This window comes from Ictidomys tridecemlineatus, chromosome 5 (genome assembly GCF_052094955.1).
Source record: "Ictidomys tridecemlineatus isolate mIctTri1 chromosome 5, mIctTri1.hap1, whole genome shotgun sequence".
NCBI classification, from domain to species: domain Eukaryota; kingdom Metazoa; phylum Chordata; class Mammalia; order Rodentia; family Sciuridae; genus Ictidomys; species Ictidomys tridecemlineatus.
Genome location: NC_135481.1, coordinates 39,697,190 through 39,706,753, shown reverse-complemented (window position 1 = coordinate 39,706,753; position 9,564 = coordinate 39,697,190). Strand labels below are relative to the sequence as shown.

General features: G+C 55.6%; 1 protein-coding gene across 1 annotated transcript; it reads right to left on the bottom strand.

Moving 5' to 3' along the window:
- Positions 1-731: 731 nt before the first annotated feature.
- On the bottom strand, positions 732-9,532 carry Ankrd63 (ankyrin repeat domain 63). The gene has a single exon (XM_078049821.1). The coding sequence runs from the start codon at positions 4,884-4,886 to the stop codon at positions 3,720-3,722; it is 1,167 nt and encodes a 388-aa protein (XP_077905947.1). The 5' UTR covers positions 4,887-9,532; the 3' UTR covers positions 732-3,719.
- Between the last annotated feature and the right edge of the window lie 32 nt (positions 9,533-9,564).

Sequence of the window (9,564 nt, the reverse complement as noted above, 5' to 3'; positions counted from 1 at the left end):
TGGGCTTCCTGCTGTCTAGTATTGGAGCCAGGCTGTCGTGGAGCTGAATGCCCTGCAGTGGGGATCTGGTGGGCTTCCCAGCAGTCACTTGAGTCCACAGGACACCCAATTTCCCTGTTGACCTATGGGCTCTAGAAATAAAGGTACAGTAGGGCAACAGGAAGTGAAAGGCTTTTGGGACTGAAACACAAGAAACAGACAGGGTTCCTTCCCAGAGCTGACGATCCTTTCTGCATCAGCTTTTCCCTTCTTCTGCCCTGGACCTCAAATTGTTCATAGGAAGTGGCCTGAAACTGTTGCCAGTGAGAAAGCAGTCCTGTTTAATTTCTCAGAACCAAAGGAAACTGTGCAGAGAAGTGGCTAGAAATCAAGAAACCTGGATCTAGTCCTGAGTGGGAGGTTGGTAAAATTACCTTTCAACTTCTGGCTCCAACATTAATTCCATCCCTTCCTTCCAGAGATTATGCCCAACCCAGGAACTGAAACTGCTTAGCCAGGAACAAGGGGTCATGCAGACTGTCTCCCACTCCCCAGAGCATTCCCACCCAGACTGCAACCCCAGTACCACCAGCTCAGTTGGAAGCAGCCCCTGTGACCTACCTTCAGAAGCCTACCACAGTAGAATGGGCAGGGTGGGAGTTGATGAAGGCAGGAGCCTCCACAGGAAGCGAGTATACCCTTCCTCCCTCCAAAGGGAGTCAAGAGAGGGTGGTAAGGCAAAGAGAGGCCAGTTTCACAATGGAATAACACTGGGTTTATTAACTATTCTTTTGAATTCCACTAGTCTTTTTGCCACATAGTATCACTCCAGAAAGGTGTGCAAACGTCCTTTAGTCTCCCACACAGATCAGTACTGAATTCTAGTGGCCTGGGTGACTCTTCACAAAGATGAAAGCAACAAGAACAGGAAAAGCAAAATACCTAGCAAAGTCTCTTCTACAGTGGAGTGAGCTAGAGAGGACCCCAACCTCAATGGTTCCAGGCTGACAATGAGAGGACGTTGAAGGGGCTAAGTGTAGTGAGACATGGAAATTCTGCACAGAGACGGACCTGGAAAGGAGTTTGCAAGGACAGCAAGGCAGGCAGACACAGTTCAGACAGGGAGGATCTGCTGTGGCTATTTAGAAACATCACTTTCACCACTAAGCTCTTGGCCACTCCATAGAGTGAAACCCTCATGGCTGTTTACCCAATAAAGAGGGCCTGAGGTGACATTCACCCAGAAACTCAGTCAGTGGCACTGAAAAGATGATAGTACCTCTGATACAATGTGTGACCCAGGCCTCTTGCTGTTTTTAAGTCAAAATACTTGTAATCTCACACCACTGAAAGCTTCATTAATTAACACAGTTGAAAAGGGCATAAGTTGAGCAAGCAAAGATCCACAAAGAAGCAGTTTGCACTTGGGTGTCCAATTATCCCCCATGACTCACTCACTCAGGCTTTTTGGACACTCTGATTTGTTCACTCACCACCCAGACAAGAGGACTGAGAAGAGGCATATCATAGGAAAACAGTGCATAATTGGCATGTCCCAAGATTCAGAAACCATAAGGGAAAGGTCGGTAGCTCCAGTTTTGGGGGGAAGAGAACAGGAGCTCTTAAGACTGGAAGCCTTAACTTGGAGGATTAACTTGGGGGTCTTAGTGAAGGGTCTGGCGCATGCTACAGTGTGAGTTTTTTCCCCGTTGTCCCAGTGAAGTGACTTCAAGTATCCGGATTTAATTTCTACAAGAGGAAGAGGATTCCACGGGTGAATGCCCACCGAGGGAAAAGTACACAGCGGTGATGATCCCAAATAAAATCAGAAGGCTGAGCCCCGAGCCAGGACGCAGCGAGACAGATCTGCCACCAGGGGGCACCGGGAATCACGTCCAGTGTATGGGCTCGCGCGGCCTTGGAGAAGCCTGGGGGGTGGGGTAGGTGTAAGGATTAGCGTTGACACCTGCACAAGGCCCCACCTGACTCCCTTTCCACCCCTCAATCCCAGACCCAGTTTTTCAGCGTCATTATCTCTTTGACCGGTTCGTTTGGAGTTACTGATGAGAAACCTTCTGTTCCACAAAGACATCTTGAAAAGATCCCATCGTAGACAGGTGAAGAGCCTCACGCTCAGCCATGGGGGTTCACAAAAAGAGCCCCACCTGACGCCCCCCGCCCCCCCGCAGACTGGGCGCACTGACACCTTTGCTGACGCTTCCACAGTGTGCTGTAGGGCTCGGCGATTTTCCTGACCCCCTCCTCCCGCCCTTGGCTAGGCGGGTACAAAGAGTAGGAGGACGGAGGCAGGGAGGGAGGGGACAAAGGACCTAACCAGGAAAGGGCCCTTAACCATGTCTCCGCGGTGGCCTCTGACTCACTAATCTGCCCAGTAATAAAAGCTGGAAGCTGCGCGGGGCCTGCATCCCACGCGGTGGGGCAAAGGCAGGGGTCCTTGGTCTCGACTTCTACCATCCATCATCGGCCCTGCCCTCCATTAACAGCCCAGCGAGAAGCAGGAGACGTTTAACAGGCTCCTTCCAGCTCTCCCCCGAGTTTGATGTAATTTAAACCCGGACCTGCGGCTCGTGTGGGCTCCCGACTCCCGCGCGCTGCCGTTTAACGTCGCAAACACTTCAGTCAATTATCCCCCTCGCGGAGCTTCTATTTAAAGAGATATTGTCAGGTTCTTAAGCCTCGGATCAGACCTGCTGCTTTATGCTTCATATACAAAGACTCAAAACAAGAGTTCTTTGAGGGTTGGAAAAAATGCAATTAAGCAAAGCCTTCGCAACCGTTCTACCCTGCCGGAGCACCCACGTGCTGATCGCAGGGAGCTGGAAAGCGTGGGGGAGGGGAAGTGCTAAGTCCTTTCCATTTCGAGTGAATGGATATAAGGGTGGGCCAGGAGGAGTCAGGGCTTGAACTTCAAAGATGAAATTTAAATGCATCTGGAGCTGAGAAGGCAGAGTTGAGTTGGGTAGGATTTTGGGGGGGACAGTTACCCTAAACCGTGAAAGAAGTTGAATCCCAGGTCTGCCTAGGACAGAGGCAGAGGGAGTTTGTTACCTAGAAACTGGCTCAGGGGACAAGTGGTGACTAATATCAGAGGTGCTCTTGTCCCCCCTTAAAAAAAAAAACTGCTTTGTAAAGATGCAGGAATTTCTATCCCAGAAAATCTTAAAGAGCCAGATCTTAATCAGCCTTGTGTCCATAAAGACTCTGGAGGCCCTGGGGCCTCCCCCTTCCCTAATTTAGGAGGAATGGAGATTTTGGTAGCTTTCACATTATCCTCAGCATCAGTAGGCAAAGAGGGCTAGGCCTTGGTTCTCCAAAGCCAATTTTGACATTTGCCTGGTTACCAGGGTATTGAGAAACTCACCAGGGGAAAGGGACCCGGCAGAAACCTAGGCAGACTGAATCTTTGGGGTTAGAGTGAGGGTCCACCTTCCTGGAAGAAGATTGAAGCTATGAACCAGTCTTCCATATCTCACCTTCTGATAATAGAAAAGGCAGGTAGTAGGAAAGGTGAGAGATCTAGACAAGGAATACCAAAGAGCACAAACGAGGGGTCCCTTCCTTCTGATGAAAGTCTTGCCTTGGCAGTGGGGACAGGTTTTCAGATGGGGGGGGGGGGGACTCCAGGAACAGGCTGCTGGAAAGTAAGGGACCTGGATAAAAGGGAGAAATCCCAGTGGAGCAGACAAGAGATTAGGGGAGCAGGGCTTAGTCCTTCATCTTTATCGCTGAGCCTGCACCACCACAGCCTCTGAGCCCCCTTGCCAAGGCTTCGGCCCAGGCACCGAGTGGGGCAGAGCGTTGGCCTCTAACTCCGGACCACTATCAGGCCCTGAAGCCTCCCCGACCAGGCTAGGGATGTCTGGAGCTGTGGAACGTCGTCGCAAACCCAAGCGGCCAGAGCCGGTGCCGCCCTCCGGGTGGGGACTAAGGCCAATGGGGGCTTGCACTAAGGTTGGGGGCGCTCCCTCCAGCACCTCATGTGAGCGCCACCTCCCAGCCCCCGAAGACTGGGGTGAGTTTGGTAGGGCCATCAGGGCCCCCGCCCGTAGACGTGCTGCCTCCTCCTCGGTCATGGCACCCAGGGCCAGGCTCATGCTCCGGCCCAGCTCCGGCCGCTCGCTGCCCTGTGCCCGGTGCCGGCCCGAGCCCTTGCCTGTTGAGCCAGGCTCACCACCATGGCCGTGGCCGTGACCGTGGCCGTGGCCGCCCGCCGCTCTCGCAAAGCGCGCCAGTAGAGGCCGCGGTAGGCGGCGGGGGCTGGGTCGTCGACGCTCTGGGCTGGGTTCGGGGGCCGGGCGGCCAGGGGGACTGTCGGAGTTGGAGCCCCGGGCCGCTGCGGCGGCTGCGGCTCGGCCCCAGGGCCCGGTGAGGGCCTGCACACAGGTCCCATGGCCACGGGCTGCGGCCAGCTGTAGGGCTGTGAGGCCCGCACGATTGGTGCGGTCGAGGCGAAGGCCGAGGCGGCGGAAGGAGCGCACCAGGAACTCAAGCACAGCCCCGTGGCCGCACGCCGCCGCCCACATCACAGGGCTGTTGCCTGCTGAGTCGGCTGCCTCGGGGTCGCCGCTGAACTGTACCAGCAGCTGCACGGCGTCCAGGTGGCCTCGCTCACATGCCAGGCTGAGTGCCGTGCGTCCGCGCTCATCCCGCAGGTTCACCGCCGCACCCTGCTCAAGCAGTAGTCGCACGAAGCGCGCGCGCATCGCGGGATCTGGCAGCCCCACGGCCACCATAAGCGGCGTGCGACCCTGTTCTGCGCGGCAGTCGATGATGCTGCGGTCCAGTGCGTCCAGCACGAAACGGGCCAAGTGCACTTTGCCCGCCTGCATGGCCTCCAGGAAGGTGCGCGTACCCGCTCGGGGACATAAGTCCTTGGGCTTAAGCATGATCTCGACCGCCGCGCCGGGGCGGCCCGGCAAGTCCGCACGGGGGCGCCCCTGTTCCCGCTCCCCGCGGGGCTACAGCCCCAGCCCGCGCTCCGGTACCGCTTCCTCCGCGCGTGGGCTGCTGAGGCTGAGGTCCCGAGGTTCCTATCCCGATATATCAGCGGCTCGGGCAGCTCTTGAGCCAAACGCCTGGCGTCTCGCTGCTCCCTCTCCAGGTTTCCCCCCTGGAGGTGTGGGTTGCTCGCTACTCCGGGGTCCTCTCCTGGTCCACCACTAGACAAAAGCCCAAGCTTGGTACCCTCCTGAGTCTCCTGACGTTGTTACGATGTCCGACGCCCCCTTGGTCCCTTGTGGCTTGGAGCCACGCCACTCACCCGCACACCGGGCAGCCCCCGCTCCCCTGCTGAGACGGTGGCGCCCGCCGTGCGTGCCTGCCTCCAACCCAGGCGGGGCGCGCCGCTCCTCAAGCTGCTGGCGCCGTTCCTCCGCCTCCTCCCCTCTTGCGGGGGCCGGGCCACGCCGGGGCGCTAGCTTCTTACTTAGGGGGTTCAACGGCGCGGGAGCAGCCGGCCGCCTGGATACCTGGCTTTATAGCCTCGGGGGCCTCCATGGCAATCGCTGTCCAAGAAGCGTGCTGCACCGTCAGGGCAGAGACAGATCGGGCTGGGGAGACCGCCCCTGACCCCCACCCCTTTGTGGGCCGTAAAGTTGGGGAGCGGCTCCTCCTCCGCGCTCCCCTGGGAATGCTGCGGTGGTTGCGGGGCGAAGGCGGGGGATGTTCGCAGGGGGGCACATGCACCCGGCCGGGCCAATCCCAAAGTTGCAGTCTTCTCTCCCCGCCCTCCGCCTCCACTGGAGTCAGTGCCCTAGGCTCCTTAGAAACTGTCGGGACCGCGGCTCGTCGGGGAAAATTGAGAGCTGCCTCCAGCGGTCCTTGGTGAAAGGAAACCGTACCACAACAGGGCAGAACTAGACCATGCACAAGCTGTGGGTGGCGGCGAAAGGCAAATGAGGCACTTGTGCTGCGGACGCGGAATGGGGGAGTTCAGTGTGGCTGGGAACTGCCACCCGAAGTGCAGCGGATCACGCCGTCACACACAATTGTGCCTCCCGCACAGGCTCACTTGGAGCAGGGAGGGGGGCGCGCTCTCCAATTTCAGACGTCTCCAACCTTGACAAACGCTCCCGCGTGCCAGCTCCCAGTGGCTGCAGCGAAGCAGGCAGGGCGTAGACTCCGTGGCAGTGGCGTCCCAGGGCAGAAGCCCTAGGACCTGAGAGTGTTGCAGTCGCGTTAGGACTCCTCAGCATTACCTCCCAGCTCCTCCAGCACCTGCCGCCACCCGCAGAAAGCGAGAAACACAAGCACAGGATTCTGGCCCTGACTCTAACTGACCTCTAAGGAAAAGAGGAGATCATGAGATCTATCTTCCATTAGATACGCGGAAAAACTGCCCCATCTCCTCTCATTCTGCCCACTACTGCTCAGCCCCGGGGAGGGGAACACCACAGGCATAGGTTGAGGGAAGTTAGGGTGTCTCAGAGCGCTGGGAAGTGTGGAGAGGGTGAGTAGGCTTGGAACGGATAGTTGCAAAGTAAGAGTGAACCAGGCATCGAGTACTGAATTTACTGAGGCTTCATGAGCAGTGAAAAATACAGAGGTAAAAGCTAGGCTCTGGAAGAAAGAGACTTCCTCTCTAAAGTGGAAGACAATGCCAGGATATAACTAGCTCCTGTTATCATCTGAGGGTTGAATAAGATGGAATTGTGGGGAGGGGAGAGCTTTGGGTCTTCTGAAGATAGGGAGCAGAATTGGTCCTTGGCTCCTAAGAAATGAGGGAGACAGTTCTGACAGGGGACTGTGGAGGCAAAGGCACTGAAACAGGAAAACACCTGTAGGGGGCGGTGTTGAGAGCTGCTTTAAGATGTCCTGTCCCATAAAAGACAAGAGATTCAGGGAAGAATGAAGGCCACCCAAGCAGAGCAATGGTAAGATGCTGTGCAGGAGGTGTGCTCGCAAGTTATGAGGTGAGGAGAGCAGGTGCTGCTGGGAAGATATTGAGCCCATGAACCTCTCTTCAGTCCCAGGCTCCATGGACACTCACCTTGTGCTCCAGCCATGCCCTGTAGTAGGGGTTTTCTGCACATGCTAAAAGCACCCCTTACTCTTTGTGCATTTTTAAAAAAGCCTTTGGCCAGGGGTCTGCCAGTTTTCTTTTATGACGTTATGGAAAGGGCACAGTATTTGATAACAAAGTTAATTCCAGCCTAGAGGAATGTGCTAGTAGGGTGACCCCAGGCCTTCACATTTTCGTTTGCAAAAGGATGCTAATACCAGCTCTATCTGCTCCACAATAGAGCAGGGAACAAGTATATGGAAAAGCACTGCATGGAAACCCTTAAAGCCCAGTACTCCCCTCATTCCATACCAAGCAAGACTCTCCAGCCTCAGTAAGGCAGGGATGTTTTCCCTCTTTACTCAGCAGAGGAAAGCCTCCCCCACCCCTCTTTAGGACTCAGTTTCCCTTTTCAACAGCATAAGGAAAATGGCTTTTTTCCTTCCTGTCTGCTTCCAGGGTCAGGGAAAGGGGTACCTCTGGAATCTATGTGTGATAGGTCAGGCTATGTACTCCCCCCCCCCTAAGTGGAGAATAGAAGCAGGAGAAAGCCTGCACCAAGGAGGTGCACTGGGTCCTAAAGAGCCAGGCCCCTCCTTCCTGAGCCTCCTTGAGCCAACTCAGCTTCTTCTATACCTCAGTTCCCTGTGGTGGACGGAGACAGATCCAGGGAAGAGGAGGAGCTGCAGCAAGGCCACTTTTTAGGGTTTCACCTTGCCTGAGCTGGTTCTCTATGGAAGGTACAGCCTGTTCCATTGGCCCCAGATGGCATGGCTGACCCAGCCAGGCCTACAGTGGGATGGGTTGTGGTGCCAGGTCTCAGGTCCTGGAGCCTCTGCTCTGACTTCCTTTCCTATGGGCTCAGTATGTTCTGAACAGAAAAGAAATAGCAAAGCTGAAAAAAGCTGAGACTTTGCTGCAGAGCATAGAGGCACCAGCAGCCAGAATTAGAAGCTGTCGCTTAGAGAGCTGAAGCCTGACAGAAGAAGGAGCTGAGGCAGGCAGGGGGCAGGCAGGCACTCCACACACCCCCTCCCCTCCCACTTGCCCAACCTCTCCGCTGTCAGGCCTCAGGTTGGCAAAAGTCTTCCTCCCAGAGGAGCCTCAGTCTGCAAGTCTGTCACTCTGTCTGCAACTGCCCTCTCTCCTAGGCCCCCCCTTCTTTCTTCCTCAAGTGTCACCAGCCCCCTCACCCTGTCACGTTGCACTAGCTTGGCAGGGTTGGGTCTGGTAGCACGTGTCTGGGAGATCCAGAGAACTGCCAGAGGTACAGGGGGTGGGTGAGTCAGCAGGGGATCTGGCACTGAGTCAGCAAGGGGATTGGGCAATAGGTAGGGACCCTTTTCTTTGTGCAGTGGTGAGACAGACATGACAAGGGAACCTGACTCTAGCCTCACAGATGTACAGCAGGGATGGAACCCAGTGCCCTTCACCTGCTGCAGTGCCAAAGGGAGGACATCAACTCTTCCTTTGCATATCGCCTGATGTTAATTCATCTCTAGGGTCCAGAGATTGCATTTGCCCAGATGTTCAGCCTGCCTACCTCCTGCCCTTTTTTATAGACTATAGAAATCAGGGAAGTGGGTATCTAGGTCTGGCCTCATGAAAAGCTGTGCAGAGATCCCCCCAGGAGGAAAGACTGCATCCCCTTCCCCATTCTTGGGCTTCCTAACTACAAAGGGGCACCAGTCTCTCCTGAGCAGTCACCTTCAATTGCTAAGACTGTGGCTATCTTGGCTCTGGCTCTGGCTGTGCCTGTGTGCCTGGCTCAATGAGTTCCTCTAGGCCTGGATCCTCATCCAGAGGTTCTTCCCCAAGGGGTGAGAGGAGAGGAGAGGAGAGATGGGGTGGCTGCCTGCCTGGAGGACTGAAGTCAGGGCTTTGCCCTGCAGGATAGGTGTCTACCCCCATTGTACCCAGCGTGTCTGCTGACTGGTCAGTGCCAGGGGTTCTGTGAATGAGCAGTCTTCCATTCTTATCCTGCAGCTGGGATAGGTAGGACCCCAGAGGCCAGGCCCTTAGAGAGATGGGAAGGGGGAGGGTGCCCCTGTTTACTTTCCAGAGACACAGGTGCTCACCACTAATGGCACTGCTGTAACTCTGTTAAGAAAACAACCTCTTCCCAGCATCACCCCCACCCTGCTTCTCCCAAGCCATAGCCTGTCCCATTTGGGATTTGGTACTGTGCTGTAGAGAGAGTGGCTTCCCACAGACCCTCTGCAACAATTTTTTTGGGTCAAATACAGCTGCCACAGGGCTATGCATCTGGTCACTCTAGGTCTTCCCAAAGAGGTCTAGGTGGCCTAAAACTTTAGGCACTTTTGCACTAGGCCCTCATGTTCCAGTCCTGAGTGTGGAGACAAGAAGTGCCATATCTGTGTGGGGGTGAAGAGGGAGTGACATGATTTTCCAGTGATTGTGGCATCAGGCCAGCAAGAAGGGGAAGTTACTCCTCTTTAAGCCCAGAGGCAGGGCCATTCCACTGGGCTTTGGAAGGGACCTCACCCTGGGTTCAGTTTCCAAGGAATTCTTTTTCCTCAGCCAACTTCATTTCAAGAATACTC

Coding starts and splice junctions, on each gene's coding strand:
- Ankrd63 (XM_078049821.1), bottom strand. CDS start 4,886: ATGCTTAAGCCCAAGGACTTATGTCCCCGAGCGGGTACGCGCACCTTC.